The following is a 20,040-nucleotide window of genomic DNA, read 5'->3' as shown; positions in this document are numbered from 1 at the left end:
TATAAAACTATTTGATTCCGGATTCTTATACTAATAAAAGGGGATTGGGAGGAAACTAAAATTCATTTACACAAGACTAGTATAAAAATAATTTCTCAAGCCGGGCGTGGTGGCGCAGGCTTGTAATCCCCACGCTTGGGAGGCGGAGACAGGAGGATCGCGCAGGTTCGAAGCCAGCCACGCTGGCTTAAGACACCCTGTTTCCAAATAAAAATGTTTAAAAAATAGGTCTGGGGGTGTAGCCCTGAAGTACAAGGGCTTCCAGGAACCCCAGTACCACCAAAAAAAAAAAAAAAAAAAAGATTTCTCAAGATGGGCGTGGTGGCGCATGCTTGTAATCCCAGCATTTGGAGGCTGAGATAGGAGGATCGCAGTTTGTGGTCAGCCTCAGCTACCTACTCACTTGCAATGCAGTGAGACGCCTGTTTCAAAATCAGGTATAAAACATAGCGCTGACGGTATTGCTTTCCATCCCCAGGACCGCAAAAAAAAGATGACTTCTCCATTCAATGACTATTATTTAGTCATAAAAATAAAGGAAGACACTATTATTTAATGTACTATGGAAGGATGAACAGAACTGGGACTGTGTGGAGTAACTAGGGTAAGGGCCAGGGGGACAGTATGCCACCACGTGCAGAAAATAGACAAAACAGACGCAGTGGCTTATGTATTCATAGAGTAGCTAGAAAAGGACACACACTCAGAAGCAATGACTCTCCAGAGAGAGAGCTGGGTGACAGAGATAAGAGGTGGGCGAAAAAATATTATTTATCACTTTTTTAACTTCTGGCCATGTCAATTATATTTTTAAATAAGAAAAATGTTTCTAAAAGACAAAAAAGTCAAGAATGCTACAATGTCAAGTTCCCCAAACAGAAAAAGTAATTTAAAACACATGTGAAATGTTAACTATCCTTCCAAAACCCACCAATACTGAAAAGATGCAGTTTCTTTCCCAAAAGTTTAAAAAATCATTCTTGCCTTGGCAGTTTAATTTTTTGTAAAATGATAATGGTGAGCATCCTTGAATTTTTTCCCTGTGACCTAAACTGTCTATTATACTCGGTTATTATTTTTTGGAAATTTTACTCCATTCTGTGAAGACTTCAGTATAAGATGCTACAGTGATTAGCACTGGAACTAAGACTCATCCTTAAATATATAATAATGTGTCCCTTCCAGATATTTATTTACTAACCTAGATTCTAATTTGTCACAAGTGCAAGTGGTATGTATGCTACATATAAGTTATCCCTCTTTATATTCCTCACTAACATATGGAAAATAATATCTAGCCATGCATGGTGGCACATGCCTGTCATACCAGTACTTGGGAGGCTGAGACAGAAGGATCACAGGTTCCAGGACAGCCTTGGGAATGTCACAAGACTTTCAGCAACCTGTGAGACCCTGTTTCAAAACAAAAAATAAAAAGGGCAGGGATGTGGCTCACGGGTAGTATTCCCCTGGGTTCAGTCCCTAGTACCAAATTAATAATAATAATAATAATTATTATTATTATTATTATAGGGCTAAGGAGATAAAATTCTTACTTACGTCAAAGGCTGTGCATGACACCTGACATCCTCTGCACACTCAGAAAACACTAGCAACCAGTAGCAGTAGCTAACTACAAAAACTGTAGGACTGTCATTACATGTACACATTAACTATCCACAAAACCTTTGGAGTCATCCCATACAATTATAGTTAAGCTGTAATTTTATTTATCTTTAACTTCTAATATTTTATGCACTTCAGATGAAATATGTCACTTACCTGAGGGAATAATAAAAGTATTCAAAGTATTGTTGCCCTTTTTGCAAATATAGCCTAGTTTCTGAGCACATTCCAGGTTTTCCCACTTGGCATTTTTCCCAGGATTGAGCGACACGCAGCTTTTTCCTGGCTCAGGTGATGGACTGCCTTTGAGGAAATGAAGGGATTAGAGCGGGACCGTTACACGTGTTCCACGTAAACAGTCCCCAGCCTCATGTCTTCATCCTTGAGATTTAATGGACCCCCACTCTGTCTTTTGCTACACATTCACATATAAATATTTACTGACTGCAGGGCAAAAGACATGATGGGTATCTATTTGTCTCCTTGTTGGTGGATGATTGCAATGCATAACATGCTGATCATAAAAGAATATGTCTTTGAAATAACATTTTTCCTCATCATCAACTCGTAAAGCTAGACCTTAAAATTTAAACAATCAATAGGATGGATTATATCGGGTAGCACAGAAAGATACCTAACCATAAGAATACATGATATTCCAAATTATTCACATTAAATGCTATCAATACCTACCCCCAAACAAAAACAAACAAACAAACAAAAGAAGCCAAGCTAACAGTGAGGACCAGCGTAGGCACTACGGACCCAGGAAAGCCGTCCTCAATTAGAAAGAGAAGACAGGAAAGAAAGATAATGAGAGAGACAACAGCAGGAGAAGCGCACGCCAGGCTCCAGAGAGGGCTCCAACGTCTTCAACTCAGCCCACTGAGAGCGCTGCAGGTTCACCCCTCGTCCATTGCTTACTGGGGGCCGTTTAAAGAACCAGAGAGCTTCTAGTAGGTGAGAGACACGCACTGTACCAACGCAACGGATGCACACAGCGAGACCTGCGCCTCACGCTCTTTGCTGCTCGGATGTATGATTCCAGTGCTTCAAACACAGCTTCATTTCACAGCTGGATCAGGCCCCACGAGCAAGTCCGCTAGTAACTGCTCTGTGACCTCCGGCAGGAATAAACCCTATGCCGGAGCTTCACTCTTCTCTCCTTGCTCCACAGACTTTTTATCAGAAAACTTTCAAGATTATTTAACTACTACACGAAGAAAAGCATTCATAGTCACTATAAAGATTCGATTTATTTATTTATTTATTTATTTATTTATTTATTTATTTATACTGGGGTTTGAACCCAGGGGAGTTCTACCTCTGAGCTTCACTCCCAGCCCTTTATTATTATTTATTGAAACAGGGCCTCACCAGGTTGTGATGCTGGTCTCTCATCTGAGATCTCCAATAAATATATAAATAAATACATAAATAAATAAATAAATACATAAATAAAAATAATATATTTTATGGCTATGGGTTATTAATATATGTATTAGTAAATGATATTGTACATTAATTTGTCAATACAATGCCACTGCCAACTTTTAGATATAAACTAATGGCCTTTTGCGCCTCAATAGTCATTATGTATTTGAATTCACTCTTGTTCATCATTTGTGTAAAATATTCTCATTTGAAATGTAAATGTATTTAATAGATACTTTATTTGGTAAGTACTCCATTGAAAGGCTTAAATGAGCAATTTATACAAAAACAAGTTACAAGTTTGATCTCCAGGATCCCCCCCCCAATTTTTTTTTTTAAGTAACAACCTCATAACAGCACTGAAGAAATGGACGGACAGTAAAATTTCATAGTAAAATCTAATAAAAATTTAAACCAAACTGTAACTTCTATCTAAAACTTCCCTCATGTTTTAGCATCTATTTGGAATCCTCTTTTTGTCAAATTTCTGTTTTTTTAAATACAGGTCAATATAGAAAACAGAAAGTTTGCTTTTAAGACAAATGCAAACATTATTTGGTGGCTTTACGAAAGCAATCTGAGCATGTCAAAGACAATGCTTCAGTGCTGTTTGCAGTAGAACTGATAAGTAAAGATCGATTGGCACACTTCTCCTCGCCTTTCCTACACCCATGTCAGGTATTACTAATCAATAACTGCACTCGTTCCTCATAAACCAAGTCTGACAGGAGACTGAGGCCGGAGGGGCTGGAATCATGCTCAGTCGAGGGGTCTTGAGCAGCTGTTACCATCAGTTGGCCTCAGTGAATAAGATGAACGCTTCGGAGCCTGGTCTTGTTTTCTCTGAATAGTTGTTTTATCTGTATAGCTTACATTCAGTAATTAGATCCTTTTCTGTTCCATTACTTGTATGATAACAGAGCCATAATATGTTCACGGCCGTTTCCATCAACCAGAATATTAGAAAGTTGTTAAAGGTTTAGTCATTCTCTAACTGTAGTGCTTTTTTTATTTTTCAGTTTCCCCCTATCTCCCTTTTCCTTCCTTCCTTCCTTCCTTGCTTCCTTCCTTCCTTTCTTGCTTCCTTCCTTCCTCCCTTCTTCCTTCCTTCCTTCCTTTTGTGTGTATATGGTACTGAGAATTGAACCCAGAGAATTGTACCTTTAACCTATATCCCTAGACCTTTCTTTTATTTTTTTATTTTTTGCTTTGTTTTGAAACAGCGTCTCATTAAGGTGCTGAGAGCCCTAGCTATGTTGCTGAGGCCGCTCTTGAACCTGTGATCCTCCCATCTCAGCCTCCCAAATACTGGGATTACAGACCTATACCACCGTGCCCATCCAGATTGTGGTTTCCACTCTCAAACTACAAACTGTCAAGAAAAGTACTAATAAATTTATATGCTAGTATGGAATATTATAACCTATAATTGAGAAAAAATTTAATCCAACTGTATTGGATTAAGTACAGAAAATGCTGTTAACACAGGCCTTTGCAACATCGGTCTTTGTGACAGTGGCGGCCAGATTGCAAATATCTTCACAATGCAAGCTAGTAAGAAATTTGCCAACCCAGAATAATTTCAGTTTATTTAAATTCATAGTCCGTATAAGTACATATAAGCATATAAGCATAAATATTTTACTATTGTATGGTATCATTATATGTTCGTATTATAAATGTTTATTTTGTATATAAGCACTTTCAACTGGAATGTTAAAAACTTCAGAAAGTTAGGACAAAGGCTCGAAAGATCAGTCATACTAAGAGACGGAAGCACCTTGTCAGACTTTACAGATCACTGTTGGATAATTCTTTCGAGGATGAAGATGAGGTTGATAGATAAAACAGCAATTCTGTTACTATCTTTAATAAATACTGTTTATGAGTAGCTACAAAACAGTTTTGAATACACCGTAACAAATCAAGAATTTAAACTCTGAGAATTTATACTTTTAATAGAAATTTGTATTAATTTGTGTGATAATCCTGAAACCAGTCTTTATCCCAGAAGCTGGTACTATATTACCTTAGAGTTACAGAGCATTCAAAGCTGGCTGGCATACTTCATGGCAAGGTGACAAGTGGACTGTGTTCCATGAAGTCTTTCAGTTCCTTCTGTCTGTCTGTCTGTCTGTCTGTCTGTCTGTCTGTCTGTCTGTCTCTCTCTCTCTCTCTCTCTCTCTCTCTCTCTCTCTCTCTTTCTTGCTGTGACACCCAGACCTATTTTGCTTTTTATTTTGAAACGGGTCTCACTAAGTTGCTGAGGCTGGCCGTGAACCTGTGGTCCTCCTCCTAAGTACTAGGATTGTAGGCATCTGCCTCCACGCCCAGTTACCAGTTCTCTTTGAGCTCAGTGTGTGAGAGGGTAACCGTCTTGATGGTGTCCAGCTAAATGTGCATTAATTCAACCACAGAGAGGTTTAGACTTACCTGGTAACCAGTTCAAATAGCGGAAGGGGCTGCCCCCACTCCACTGCCACCCACTGTTGAAACTCAGACTGTTCAGTCCAATCCAGAGCCCTGAAGTCAAGGAGCTGGTCAATCCTATGTAACAAGAAGCAAAAACAGAAACAAACTGATGTCCAAGCAAAAAATCAAATTCAGAATTAAGCATTTGGATCAAATACAAGGGAATAATCATTGTGTCTAACATTTTTTTCTCTTTTGTTTCCACTAATAATCAAAACCAAGTAGAACTACTATCTCCATGGATAGGTAAAGACCTTGAGGCTGAGAGCAGAGGCTCGCTAGTGAGATTGTCCAGACCTTTTCTAGATACTTATAAATGGTAAACACCTTTAAGCCAAAAATGAATGAGGCAGATACTTCTAAAACTTGCCCTTGCTCCTGAACAACAGATCACTACTAAGGCTCCTTCCTGTCATCTGCGAACGTTCTCAGCATCTGGCTCTTCAAGATAAGTTTGCCCCCAAATATAAAAATATTTATATTTTTATAAATATTTTTATACACCAAGTGTGGTGGTATATGCCTATAATCCTATTATTCGAAAGGAGGATCACAGGTTCAAGGCCAGCCTCACAATTTAGTGAGACTCCCAGCAAATCAGGGACACATCATTTCAAAATAAAATTAAATAAATAAATAAATAAATAAACAGGCTGGAAATGTAGCTCAATCCCCAGAACCAGAATAATAAATAAATAATAAATAAATAAATGTAAAAACAGCCCCACTCACACCATTATTTTCTATATTCTTTTTCACTACATTCCAACTAATACAAATGCCGTGAATATCCTTCTTCCAGGAAAAAGAATGTCTCTCCTCTATTTTATTTCTTACATTTCCTGTCTGACTTTTGTTCCTTGTTGCTTATTTTTGACTTACAGAAAGGCAGGAAGCACTCCAAATCTCATTAGAAAAGTCTTTCTTATCCAAATTCCAGTTATACTTTGCTGACTAAAATCCCAGACCGCTTGGACGTGAGGTGAGCTGAGCCCTGGCTGCCTGGGCTGCTCACTAGCCTGGTGGGGGGTGGCTGTGCTCTCCCTGCTGAGCAGGGCAGCCCTTCCTGCAGCCCTTGCTGAGGGCGGGCTCTGCGCCCAGGAAAGGAGGGCTGTGGTCCACTCCTGCCGCCGCTGTCTTCTAGGGGCTGGTAAAGAGACTAAAGAGCGACCTGCACTCTTTCATTTGGCTTCCAGGAAGCCAGGACAAGCAAAAATTGTAAAGGTCAAGAAAATAAAACCTGCAATTTCCAAATGTGAACACAAGCCTAGTGACACCATTTCAACCATGAGGCATGTTTCTCCAGCGCGTGCAAGTAACATCAGCGATGTCTCAGATCACCTTTCTATTCCTTGATCATCCACATGGAGTTATGCTCATCTATTCCCATGACTTCTTTTCTTTTTATTTATTTATTTACTTATTTGTTTATTTATTTATTTATTGGTGGGGAGGAGTACTGGAGGTTGGACTTAGGGCATTCTACCTCTGAGCTATATCCCCAGCCATTTTTTATTATTTACTTTGAAATAGGGCCTCCCTAAGTTACTGAGGCTGGCTAAAAACCTGAGATCCTCTTATCTTAGCCTCCCAAGTACTTGTAATACAGGCAGGCGCCACCACACCCTACTTCTGTCTCTTGTCTTTACAATTATGATTATAAATATCAATCACTCTGATCTTTATCAGAAAAGCCTCAAAGATCAAACAAAGCAGAATAATTGAGCAGAGAGACGCAAAATCCTACCTCTAAACTCAGGAAAGCACACGGTGAGATGATAGTACTTTTCTACCCTCTACCTGTTTAACGAAAACACGGAGAGCAGTGTATTCCAGCTGATGAGGAATATTATCCAGAAGGGGAAGAGGAGTGAGGATGGGCTGGGAATCCCATCTCCTGGTTTTCATACATCATCCCCTTCAGCAGATGAGGTGACGGAAGCCTCTGGTAATCCCTCCAGGACTCCCGGTCTCACAAGTGGGGACCAGGAATCGGGTCCCAGAGCCTATGCCCTGGACCGCCTCTCTGCTGCCTGGTCTGAGTTCTGGCCACAGCAGTACTAACATGGACCTTTGCCAGGTGTGGCCCCTCAAGCCCCTGCGCCTGAGTCGCCTTGGAGATGGGCAAAATGCAGATTCTGGCCGATGGCTGACCTGCACTCTCTGGGGCAGCGCACCTTCACGCTAGCAAATTTCTAAGCTGATAAACAGGCAACTCGAGAACCACTGTGCGTGCGTACCGTCTTCTTGCCGTGAACATTTCATTGTCCAAACACTGGCCTGGATGTCTAAATGAAATTACTTTTATTTTGCTGTATCACCATTTGTCAGCCAGCAAATGTTCATGGAGATTGTATAATTACTTTTATTTTGCTGTATCACCATTTGTCAGCCAGCAAATGTTCATGGAGATTGTATTCCTGGGCAGATCCTGTGTGGATCCCCTAGGGGCAAGGCCTGGTGTACATATTCCCGAGACGTCCCTCCTTTCCAGCTATGCGTCCCCGTCATCCACTCTCCATACTGCCTGTGGTCACTACCTCTACGGCACTTATTGCTGTCTGTGCATATTCACTTGTTTTCTCATTTATGTCCACTCCTCCTGTCTTGGACTCTATGTGAACAGGACAAGGCTGGCTTTGGTGACCCCAGGACCGAGCACCGTGTCTGGCACACAGATACCTGATATCTCATTCAAAGAATAAGCAAAAAAAATTAATATATTTATTGTTTTATAGAGAAAGTAGACTGAATATGTAAGAAACTGTAATAACAGTGGTAAGCATACTAGAAAGATACAGAAGAAAATGGAGAGATATGCATTTCAACTGCATAAAATTTTGTGAAATCCTGGTTTAAAGAGCGCTGCTGTCACTTAGAATGATGCCCTCTACTTACATCCCTTTTTCTGAAAATGACATAATTTTGTTCTTCTTTACAGCTGAGTAATCTCCACTGTGTGACTATTGTGTGTATATTGTCTATCAATCTGCTGATGGCCACCTAGGCTGGTTCCATAATTTGGCTATTGTGAATTGTGCCGCTATAAACATGGCCATGCATGTATCACCATGAGATTCTGACCTTAATAAAAGGTACCAAGGAGTGGTATAGCTGGGTCGCATGGTGGTTCCTTCCTATTCTGGTCTCCTTGGTGGTTATACTAATTCACAATCCCACCAACAGCGTGTAAGAATTTCTTTTCCCTCACACCCTCACCACCATTTTTTAAGAAAACGGAGCATCTCCAAACTTTGTCAAGGACATACTTCTTTTTCTTGAGATGACTCTCCAAGAGAACCCAGTCCACCATCTACTGTTGCTTGCATTCTTGATGAATGCCATTCTATCTGGAGTGAGATGGAATCGCAGTGTGGACCTTATTTGCATTTCCCTGATGCTAACTGGAGAACATGCTAAGGGAAATCAGCCGGACTCAGAAAATCAAGGGCCACGTGTTTCTCTCATACAAGAAAAATTGATAGAAAATAGGAATGGAAAGGAACCTTGTGAAAATGAGGAGACCAGTAGGGTAGCGGGAGAGCCCGGGGGAGGGGAAAGAGAGAGCAGATGACGTTACGTGCATACGTGAGCGCGCCAGTATGAATCTCACTGTGATGGGCAATTATCATGCACCAATGAAAGGTTTTTAATGGCAGGGGAAACGATACAGAAGTGAGATGTATAAGACATGCCATCTGCATGGAACACAGGATTTTCTTTTGACAAGATGGCAAAATACCTAGAGGAGAGAGCAGTAGGTGGACACAGTCGCCTCTGAATCAGACAAAGACGTTTCACTGTTTGACCGGGAGAGAGGCCACTAGGGTGCTGTACACCCAGTGGTTATAGCCAGTGGCATATGAATCTAGCGGCAGTGCCAGGGTGAACGGGCAGCAGGGGGTTCTGGAGGAGGGATGCCTTTGCTCTCTTACTAATCTCTTTGGGCTCTGTTTAGGTTTCTGGCTAGACCTAGTGAGTGCATACTTGACCACCATGGTGCCACCGCCTTGCATCCAGCAACATCATCGTTCATTAGTGGCGATTAGTTCTCAGAATCCTGCTAGGCGAGGCTCTAGAGACAGTTACAGCCAGTAGAACAAAGCTGGCCCAGGAAATAAGACCCACTTGGCATCCGCGGGGTCATTTTCAGAGTGTAAAGTTATCCTCTCATCTGCACTGTCTGCTGAGGAACCACGGCTACCATGACGGGCACAGTCACTGTGCTGTCCACACTTAAGTTAAGTTGGGTGGAAATCAAATCATCACAGTTTTGCTGTGAGTGTGATTTCTTTCCGCGCCGATACCTGTCATGTACGTTTGTTCATGAACCTCGGTGACGCTCAGCAGGTCCGCGTTCTGCTGTTGGCAGCTCTTCCTCGCCTGGTGCCAGGTCAGAGCGGATTTGGAGTTTATCTGGTAGAGAATGCCGGTCAGCGGGTCCTTATTCCACAAGTTTTCACTGCCCTCAACTGTAAGTCAAGTGGAATTTAGAGCATTAGACATCAGAAATGCTCCCGGTGAACAATATTTTTAAACCCATCCTACTAGCACCATTGCCTGAGTATTATCTTTTTTTTTTTACTTATTTTTAAAGTCAGTTGGGTTTTCTTCATTCCTGAAATGAACAGTGGGTGTTCAAAGGATCAATCGCATCCAACCCTTTCCATGAGCCTAAAGAAAAAGAGGCGCCCTTCACTGGGTTTCCTGCTGCAACATTTAGGATCAGGTGATTTAGGAAGTAAAACAAATACAGAAGATCCTTTCCTTCCATCCTTCCTTCCTCCTTCCTTCCTTCCTCCTTCCTTCCTTCCTTCCTTCCTCCTTCCTTCCTCCTTCCTTCCTTCCTCCTTCCTTCCTTCCTTCCCTCGTTCCTTCCTCTTTCTTCTTTCCTTCCTCTCTGTGTGTATAGCACTGAGGACTGAGCACAGGGACACTCTACCTCTGAGCTACACTCCCAGCCCTTTTTATTTTTTGCTTCAAAACAGGGTCTTGCTAGATTGCTGAGAGCCGCACTAAGTTGCTGAGACTGGTCTCACACCTGCAATCCTCCTGTCTCAGCCTCCCAAGTCCTGGCATTGCAGTCATGGGCCACCACACTCAGCTAGTTTTTCTTTTCTCAGAATAAAAAAAAAAATATTATTTTAACTTTTGTTTTTCTTGGCTGCTGTATGATCCCCAAAATACTCTATAGACTTGCCGCACTCCACAAAAGGCCAGCGAGTGAGCTAAGGACTACTTAGAGCTTGTGTGTTGAGATACCAGTAAAGAAAACGGAAAACTAAATGTTTTGCATGTTTTATGTCGTGAAATTCCCCTCTCCTTGTGTGTGTGTGTGTGTGTGTGTGTGTGTGTGTGTGTGTGTGTGTTGTACTGAGGATTGAACCCAGGGCCATTCTACCTCTAAACTGCACTCCCACCAGTTGCTGCGTCACTCCTCTTGGTACCCCTTTTTCTTTAGTAACATAAAATTCTAAAATCTGGGTGTGGTGGTGCATTCTTGTAATCCCGGTACTCAGGAGGCTGAGACAGGAGAATCTCAGATTCACGGCCAGCCTCAACCACTTAGTGGGGCCCTCTGCAATTTAGTGAGACTCTATTTCAAAATAAAAAACAAAAAAATAGGGTTGGGGGTGTAGCTCAGAGGTAGAAGTTCCTTGGTTTCAATCCTTAGTACTGCAATAAAAATAAATAAATAAATAAATAAATAAATAAATAAATAAACAAATAAATAAATAAATCTGCTTATATGTCATGTAAAGAAATAATCTTTGTTTGTAGGCAATAGAGAAAATATGTAATTTCTCAAGTTTCATGAAAAATACTCATCTGCCTTAGAAATGAGAACATTTTCCATAAGCATATAATCTATGCCATTGTGATTCTTAATGCTGGGCCTAATTGTGCTTTGACCTAGTGAGAAAATGACCATAGACCTTTTTGTCATATACTTGCCAATGTGTAGTTCTGTGGCACTTCAAATAGGAAAAATATATAATTTGATTCAGGCAATAGCATAAAAATTTCAAGATTTTTTTCTGTGTGTGTGTGTGTGTGTGTGTGTGTGTGTGTGTGTGTGTGTTTTACTGGTCATCAAACCCAGGGCCTTGCACATGCTAAATGAACACTCTACCACTGAGATACACCTCAGCCCTAAAATAACTAGAAAGGCTTTACATATTTACATAAAATATTTAAATTAGTAAATTTAAACTTAAATTATAATGATCTCTATGTTTAAAAACCATGTTAGTGAGATCCTCCAGATAAGACTCATTTGGGATTCATTTGAGGATAAAAATGATTTGTGTTAATGTTATAGAAATGTGACAGATAATAAAAAAAGGATATTTTTTGCCAGGCGTGGTGGCGCACGCTTGTAATCCCCGCGCTTGGGAGGCTGAGACAGGAGGATCACGCAGGTTTGAAGCCAGCCGCGCGCGCTGGCTTAGGAGACCCTGTTTCCAAATAAAAATGTAAAAATAGGTCTGGGAGTGTAGCCCGGAGGTCGAAGGGCTTCCAGGAACCCCAGTACCACCGAAAAAAGGGAAAAAAAGGATATTTTTGCCTGTGAATGAAGAAAAGACCTACATGACCTAAGAAGAAAACACAACTGATTCTTTTCTTCATTTACAGATATATATATATATATATATTTGTTTTCTCTTTTCTTTCTTACCTCTCTCTCTCTCTCTCTCTCTCTCTCCCTCCCTCCCTCCCTCCCTCCCTCCCTCATACTGGTGATTGAACCAGGGGGCATCTGGGGTATTTTTTCTCTGAGCTACACCCCCTTTTTTATTTTTTATTTTGAAACAGGATCGCTCACTCAGTTGCTGAGAGCCTTGCTATATTGCTGAGGCTGTCCTCACACCTGCAACCCTCCTGTCTCAGCCTCCCGAGTACTGGGATTCCGAGTGTATGCCACATTCCTGACACATTTTCCTGTGTGTGTGTGTGTGTGTGTGTGTGTGTGTGTGTGTGTGTGGTACTGGGGGTGGAACGCAGAGGCTTTCTACCTCTGGGCTATACTCCCAGATCTTTTTTTTTCCTTAATTTTATTTGGAAACAGGGTCTCACTAAGCTGCTGAGAGCCTCACTAAGTAGCTGAGGCTGGCTTCGAACCTGTGCGATCCTCCTGTCTCAGCCTCCCCAGCGCGGGGATTACAAGCGTGCGCCACCACGCCTGGCCACATTTTCCATTTTAAATCAAGGAATTAAAATGTACCTCTCAATAAGTGCATATGTTTTGCCACTATAAAAAAAAATCTCCCCAACTTCCAAAATAAACCATAAATCAGCACAACTGATATCAAAGGCTAAAGTTTTAAGCTATGGCAAATTGAAATTCAGGGTCTTTGTCTTTTCATATTTGCATTAAACTTGGAAACATATGTCTAAGTAGAAGTAAAATGCTGAAACAAACAATGTAAAAGGCAATAAAGAGCTTATACTTAGAGTCAGTAGGTGAATAACTGGTACCCCCTTTTCTGTATTGAACCCGCTTGTTTATAGCTAATATATAATAAGATACTTTATGGAAAGGAACACAAACTGAAGTAGATCATGAAGTTACAAAGCCCTGGAAAGGCAGGAAATGTATAAAATTTGCTTTAAATGTATAACATATATTGAAATCATTTTTAATCTTCTAGTCATTTTATTTTTACATTTTACAGGGAAAACAGATGATCTGGTGTCAAAGACATAAATTAGAAGTAATGAGATAGCCAGGTATGTCGGCACATGCCATTGATACCAGTATTTGGGAGGCTGAGACAAGGGGATTGCAGGTTCAAGGCCTGTTTGAGCAATTTAGTGAGACCTGTTTCAAACTGAAACATAGGGCTAATTGTATAGCTCAGAGATAGACTGCCCCCGGGTTTCATCCCCAGCCCCTCTCTTTCTCTCTCTCTCTCTCTCTCTCTCTCTCTCTCTCTCTCTCTCTCTCTCTCTCTCACACACACACACACACACACACACACACACACACAAAGAAATAATAAGATTAAACATTATGGTATTGCAGATACACAAGATATCCCCCAACACACATCCAAGAATCCTCAAGGCTGTGAATTTTCTTTGTGATGAATGATTATTATTTGTACCCTACATTTCAATCATTAAATCACACGTCCATTCAACATTCCTCTGTCCTAAGAAAAAACTTGTAGCCAGACTCATGAAACATATACCCTTAAGAAATTCCATAACAGATTTAGAAAATATCCCTAACTAATAAAAAGGGGAAAAAATACTTCAATCACTAAAACAAGTACTGCTTTATCTTTTTTAATTAAAAAAAATCCTCAAATTTTCAGACCTAAAAACCTCTTCTCATGAAAAAAATCTGTGTGTGTGTGTGTGTGTGTGTGTGTGTGTGTGTGTGTGTGTGTGTTTAGATTAACCCCATGGACATTCTGTCTCTGAGCTACACCACTAGCACATTTTTATTTTTTATTTTGAAACGGGGTCTCGCTAAGTTGTGGAGGGCCTTGCCGAGTTTCCAGCTGGCCTCACACCTGCAATCCTTCTGTCTCAGCCTCCCAAGTCCTGGGATTTCAGCCATGTGCCATGATGCCTAGATCTGCAAACTTTTAATGAGAACCAGCACGTGTACTGTTGATAGGAGAGCGGTGACTAAATCTACCTCAGTCAAGACCTGACAGGAGCATCCCTATGACCTGACAGGAGCATCCCTATGACCTGGAAGCCGCCACCTCGGTGCCCCTCGCCCAGAACAGAGGGGCTGTACCCGGAAGGCAGGCACAGCGGTGCTGGGGCTGAGCAGTAAAACCTACTTTGAGTGGGATGATTAGGGGCAAGACATCTAAAGAGATAAGCATGAAAAATTCTTAAAAGTCTTGTTTCAATTTGACCAATATTTTGCAAGTCGCACTGTCTCCCAGTGATCTTGGCATAATGTGTGGATTCGTAGCCACAGAAGCTTAGTAGTAAGTTCTGCCGAATCCGTTCAGGTGGCTGCACAACCTGGTCCTCCTACTTCTGCCCCTGTGCAGAGCAGCAGGAGGAAGTTCTAGACGATGCCGGGCCCCTGGAGCTGCTCGGATCTAGTCCGAAAGAGCAGGTGAGGGAACTGAAGGGGCCAGACACAGGGCAGAGGGCAGCAGGAAGGGTGTGTGTGAGAGGAAGCGGAAGCAGATAACTCATCCTCTTCCTCTTGCACCAGCCCCAGCGCTGCTTCCCAACATGCATTGCTCCTCCACCCCACCTCAAGCCCGCTCAGCTGTTTGACAGATGTTTAAACATGAAAAACGCACCAAGAATTAACATGGGCTGCCCCTTTCCAACCAATAAATTGCAGCACCACTTTTATTTTTTCAGTATTCACTAACGACTGACTTCCACTTAAAAAAAGATTTTCAAACATCATTTACCCACTTCCTTTGATTTGTAGCTATGCTATATTAAACAATACCCGTCTTAAGTTAACTATCATTTTCACGGTGCAGAACCCCTTTCGTTACATTGACACAAAACCACCCTCATGTCTCTCTCTCCAACAAACCACATGGTTTTAAATTATGCGTTGGATCTGTGGCTTGGTAAAGATACAGTCTATGGGAGTTGAGAGAACAGCATGCCTGCCTCCAGTGTTGAGTACCTGTTGCGTTGCTTGCAGTACAGTTGGCCCTAGAGTATTAGAAAATAATTAGCAGGTGGTAAAAAATAAAGGGGTCATTCGACGCAGGAAATGTTAGAATAACTGAGGTGCAGTTCAATCTTCTTAGCAAGATCTAAACGCACATAAAAATCTAAAGGCTGAGCTGAGCACGATGGAGTGGGCATGTAATCTCAACACTTGGGGGGCTGAAACAGGAAGATTGCAGGTTCAAGGCTAGTCTCAGCAACTTCGTGAAGCCCTCTACCACTTAGTGAAACCTTGTTTCAATAAAAAAAAAACTAAAATAGGGCTGGGGGTGTCGCTCAGAGGTAGAATCCCTCTGGGTTCAACCCCCAGTACCAAAATAAATAAATAAATAAATAATAAAGCTCAAAGCGGAGAGTCAGAAGACCTATGCTCTAGTCTTCCGCCAATGTGGAGCCTCTTCTCCGTTGTAGAAGGAGAACGATGATATATCTGTGAAGGAGTGTGGTGGGATAGAGCGAGGTGGTAAGTGTGAACTAACTTTGGGGGACATGCTCTAGGAAAGGGAACGGTCTTCGGTCTTATCACTATACCTCCATACTGAATGGTCCAAACTCACTTTTTTATTTTTAATGAGGAGCAGTTACTTACATTTCAGTGGACAAAATCCAAATAGACTATCGGCGTCGTAGTCCGTGGTGGTCCCACACCACAGCCACCCATCTGACCGCCCGGCTCTGGTGCAGTCCGCGTACCACTTGTTGGCGAACTTGAATGGAAATGCGCAGGGGGCTCCGTTGGCGTTCCCCAGCAGCGTGTACATGGCTAGAGAGACATGAGAGTTGGCACTTAGACTGCGGGCCACGCCTCCGAACACTAACCTCCTAAGAAGAAGCATACCAAGGCCCAGGCCCCCTCCTCTGATCCCACTTGCCATGCAGACACTTGGCGGGGAGGGGCCGCCTTCCCTCCTGCTCCAGCTGTGCAGCTTTTCATTGCCGAACCAAAACACCCGACAAGAGCTGGGATGGTGGCGCACACCTGTGATCCCCGTACTTGGGAGGCCGAGAAAGGAGGATGAGCAACTTAGGAAAACCCTCAGCAACTTAGTCCCTGTTTCAAAGAAAGAAGGAAGGGAGGAAGGAAGGAAGGAAGGAAGGGAGGGAGGGAGGAAGGAAGGAAGGAAGGAAGGAAGGAAGGAAGGAAGGAAAAGCAAGGGAGGAAGGAAGAGAAAACCCTCCCAAACTGAAAGCTTTATTTGGCTGAGGTTTCAGAGGTCCCAGTCCATAAGCGGTGGCTCCGTGCTCGGGCTCTGGGGCAGAACATGATGATGAAGGTCACGGCCCAGGAAAGCTGCTCCACTCATGCGCAGGGACAGACAAGGTCCCCAAGGCCCCACTGACCGACTTCCTCCAGCGACTACGCCCCACCTACCTAGAGCCGTCGCCACCTCCCGGTGGTCAGTTCAGACTAGGAACCCACTGAGCCCGTATCCACTCATGAGGCAAGACCCTCGTGAGCAGTCTTTTCTCCCTGGACGCTGTGCTGATCGCCCAGCACATGGGCTTTCAGGGGATACTCTAGATCCAAGCCACGGAATCAGGGTCCCGCAGCAGTCCCCCCCTAAATAACGCTAGCGCCATTTATTCCTACTCAGTGGGGGAACAGACTCTCCTTCCTCTTGTGAGTAAAGGTGAGGCAGTGACATGGACACCAGCTTTAATTTCCACTTCTCCATACAGAAGAGAAGCATCCTTCCTCTTAGAATTATAATATTATCGAATCTTTCTTTTTGATTTTTATAATTTTTTTTGTACTGAAGATTGAACCCAGAAGCACTCTTCTTCTGAGCTACACCCCCCAGCCCTGTTTTTATTGTTGATTTGAAACACAGTCTCACTTGGTTGCTGAGGCTGAGACGAGACTCCTGTTTCAGCCTCCCGAGTAGTGGCGTTACAGGAATGTGCCACCGGGTCTGGCTGGTATTGTATTTGAACAGAAGATGTTCAGTGATGTCTTGGCTCTGATCCTCCCCAAACTGAATTAATCGGTTATTAAATTGTCCCATCTGTGGGATTTGACTAGTCCAATCAGATGTGCTCTTGTCCCACTGTTTAATTTTCTGTGCAGTTTCTCCTGAAGGGCTGCCTCTCTTGCAAGTTCTAAATCTACGGGCCTGTAGCCGCCTCAGAATGACTCTTGGTCCTCCCCTCAGCCCACTTCAGCTTCTGCCCTCCTCGGAACAATGGACAGACGGTGGAAAGCTGAGACCCTATCTCCTTTGCAGAACTGAATTCCTAGGCTCTGTCTCAGTTGTGATAAGCTAGGTCCAGCCCATCTTAGGGGTCCAGTAGCAAAGTAACTTTGGAAACAGTTATCTCTCATCCCCAAAGACAGGCTCTTTCTCTAACCTTGAGGTTGTTCCAGATAGCACAGTATCATAATAACATAATAATAAAGAATCCAGACTTGAAACAAGGTTCTAACCTCATCTGAACAAGAGACCAGCTTAGCCCAAGGCTTCAGGCTCTCTTTTGGTCTGGTTTTGTTTCTATAGAGCCACCAGAGAATGAAGTTTGGCCAAGATAAGGGAAAAGTAACTACTCTGGTTTTAGAAGGGAGCAAACTATAATCAAATAATCTGCCACCGCACTGCTGCTGCACGTCCATTTATAAGCTAAACCCTCGGCTTTTCTGACCTGTTTATTATGGTCTCTAAATACTGAAAGGATGACAGAGAATAAATCAGAAGCATTTAGAAACACCAAGTGTTCAAGCAATTTGTCAGAATATCACGTTTAAGCAATTTGTCAGAATATCACGTTTAAGCAATTTGTCAGAATATCACGTTTAAGCAATCTGATTTTGCAAAGAGCACTGCTCTGAGTATCGTTTCTCCAGGGGTAACTTAACTAAAGGAAAAATCTAGTTAGATTGTTTTATTACTCAACTGTATGGTATTAAGTGGTCAAAGGTTACAGTGAAAATTGTTTTCTAAAAACTGTAACCCGTTGTTTAAAAAATACATGATTTAGAGAAATTCAAAAGAAATACCTTTGTATGAACTGCAAATAATTATAGCATTGTACAGGATGTTTTCATCCTATTTATTTATTATCACGTTCTTGAAGAACATAGAATAATTCAAAGCAGAAAGAAATAAATCAATTAATATTTCTAGTATGGACCATACAAGAACAAGATTATTTTCTTGAATTTCAACTAAAAAGAAAAATTTGGCATGAGGGTAAATTAAAAAAAAAAAAAGCCAACCTCTTACCTTCATAGCCTCGGGAGCAGAGGTCCTCGTTGGTGGCGTAGATCTTCCACCGGCTCCACAGGCCGGACCCCTTGTAAAGCATGACATTCTTTTCTTGTCTGTTGCCATAGTTAAAAAACAAATCTTCATCCTTGATCCCAAAAAGCGTGTCGTTTTTGCATTCCCACTTCTGAAACTCACTTTTTGAGTTGCACGCATAGAGAGTGACAGCCACCCAATCCGTTTTTGACGGCACCCCCAAACACAGTTTAAAAGCCACGCTCATGACCTGGGTCTCCGACACCCAGCGGAACTTCTGCGACTCGGCGTCGGGGTTGCAGGCCGCGGTCTGCACGGCGCTGGGGCTGACGGCCTCCACGCAGCGCTTGTGGTCCTCGTTGTAGATTAAAAATTGCCTGGTGTCTGTCAAAAAGAAGACATGCTTAAGTGTGTCTGCGTAACAAGGGCAATATCTTAGCTCAAAAGTCTCCAACCTTCCGTTTCCTTAAAGATTTTTGATTACAGAAAGACTTGAAGGTAACCTGGGCCTGGGCGGGCTCATCTCCTTCCTGGGAACCCAGGCGGTGGGAAAAGGCTCCAGCACATATAGCCCCTGTGCGGGGGCCATGTTAGGAGTCTTAAACGCTTATGAATTGCAGAGGAGCAGCACAGAAGGCAGAAAACAGAGGGCGAGGATACCAATCTGAGGAGAAATGTGAGAGCGGGCCCGGAGGCGCACACCACCTGTAATCTCAGCACTCGAGAGGCTGAGACGGGAGGATCACAGGCTTGCAGCCAGTCTCATCAACAGCGAGACCCTGTTTCAAAATAAAAAGGGCTGGAGGTGTAGCTCAGAGGTTTAGCACCCCTGGAATCAATCCCCAGTACTCCCCCCCAAAAAATGTGGGTAACTGAATACAACGACCTGTAAAAGTATATATATATATATATATATATATATGTAGGAGAAAAAGATTTTGCAGTGTGCCACATCCCAGCCCTTTCTGAGAAACATAGATAAAACCTATATGTAATTATTCTAGTGATAGCACTATAGGTTCGTAATTTTTTAATTTAAAGAAATATTTTAGCCAGGCGTGATGGCGCACACCGGTGCAGGTTCAAGGACGGCCTCAGCAAGCAGAGACTCTCATCAGCCTAACAATACCCTGTTTCAAAATGAAAATAAAATTGGGCTTAGGTGTCACTCATAGATAGAATGTCCCCTAGGTTCAATCTCAGTACTACACAAAGGAGAGAAAAAAATTATTTTAGATAATTTTATCTATGTTATGCAAATTTTTAAACTGCCTTCTGAATAGTCTGGGTCTTCCTGGGCAAATTCTTTTGCCTTATTATTTTTTGCCTTCTAAAATTAGATAACTAAAATATTTAGCCTCTAGAGTGTCTCTGTCACCTTTCACTGTATTGCCTATATCTGTTTATAGCAAAATGATACAAAAGTGTATTTAGTAACTAATTACCTGTGGAGTTGTCAATTAAGGATAAATAGATGTTAGTTTTATATCACTGGAGATGGTATTTTACAAGAATAATTTAAAAATAACAGTGTTTTTAAGTAAGCAGGCATGGGTAGCTCTTGCTTACCTCATACAGCTACCAGCTGGCAAAACTGCAC

General features: G+C 42.2%; 1 protein-coding gene across 1 annotated transcript in view; it reads right to left on the bottom strand.

Moving 5' to 3' along the window:
- The window catches only part of MRC1 (mannose receptor C-type 1), a gene marked incomplete at both ends in the record, with an annotated part of 85,537 nt that overhangs the window by 53,540 nt on the left and 11,957 nt on the right, over nt 1–20,040 (bottom strand). The window contains 5 exons of the mRNA XM_080717253.1: nt 1,783–1,925; nt 5,490–5,607; nt 9,840–10,004; nt 15,794–15,967; nt 18,423–18,824. Of these exons, the coding sequence (XP_080573379.1) occupies nt 1,783–1,925; nt 5,490–5,607; nt 9,840–10,004; nt 15,794–15,967; nt 18,423–18,824 (1,002 nt within the window). The remainder of the gene's footprint in view (nt 1–1,782; nt 1,926–5,489; nt 5,608–9,839; nt 10,005–15,793; nt 15,968–18,422; nt 18,825–20,040) is intronic.

This window comes from Muscardinus avellanarius (genome assembly GCF_963383645.1).
Source record: "Muscardinus avellanarius genome assembly, chromosome: 20".
Taxonomy (NCBI): Eukaryota; Metazoa; Chordata; class Mammalia; order Rodentia; family Gliridae; genus Muscardinus; species Muscardinus avellanarius.
This window is presented reverse-complemented; position numbering and strand designations above follow the sequence as displayed.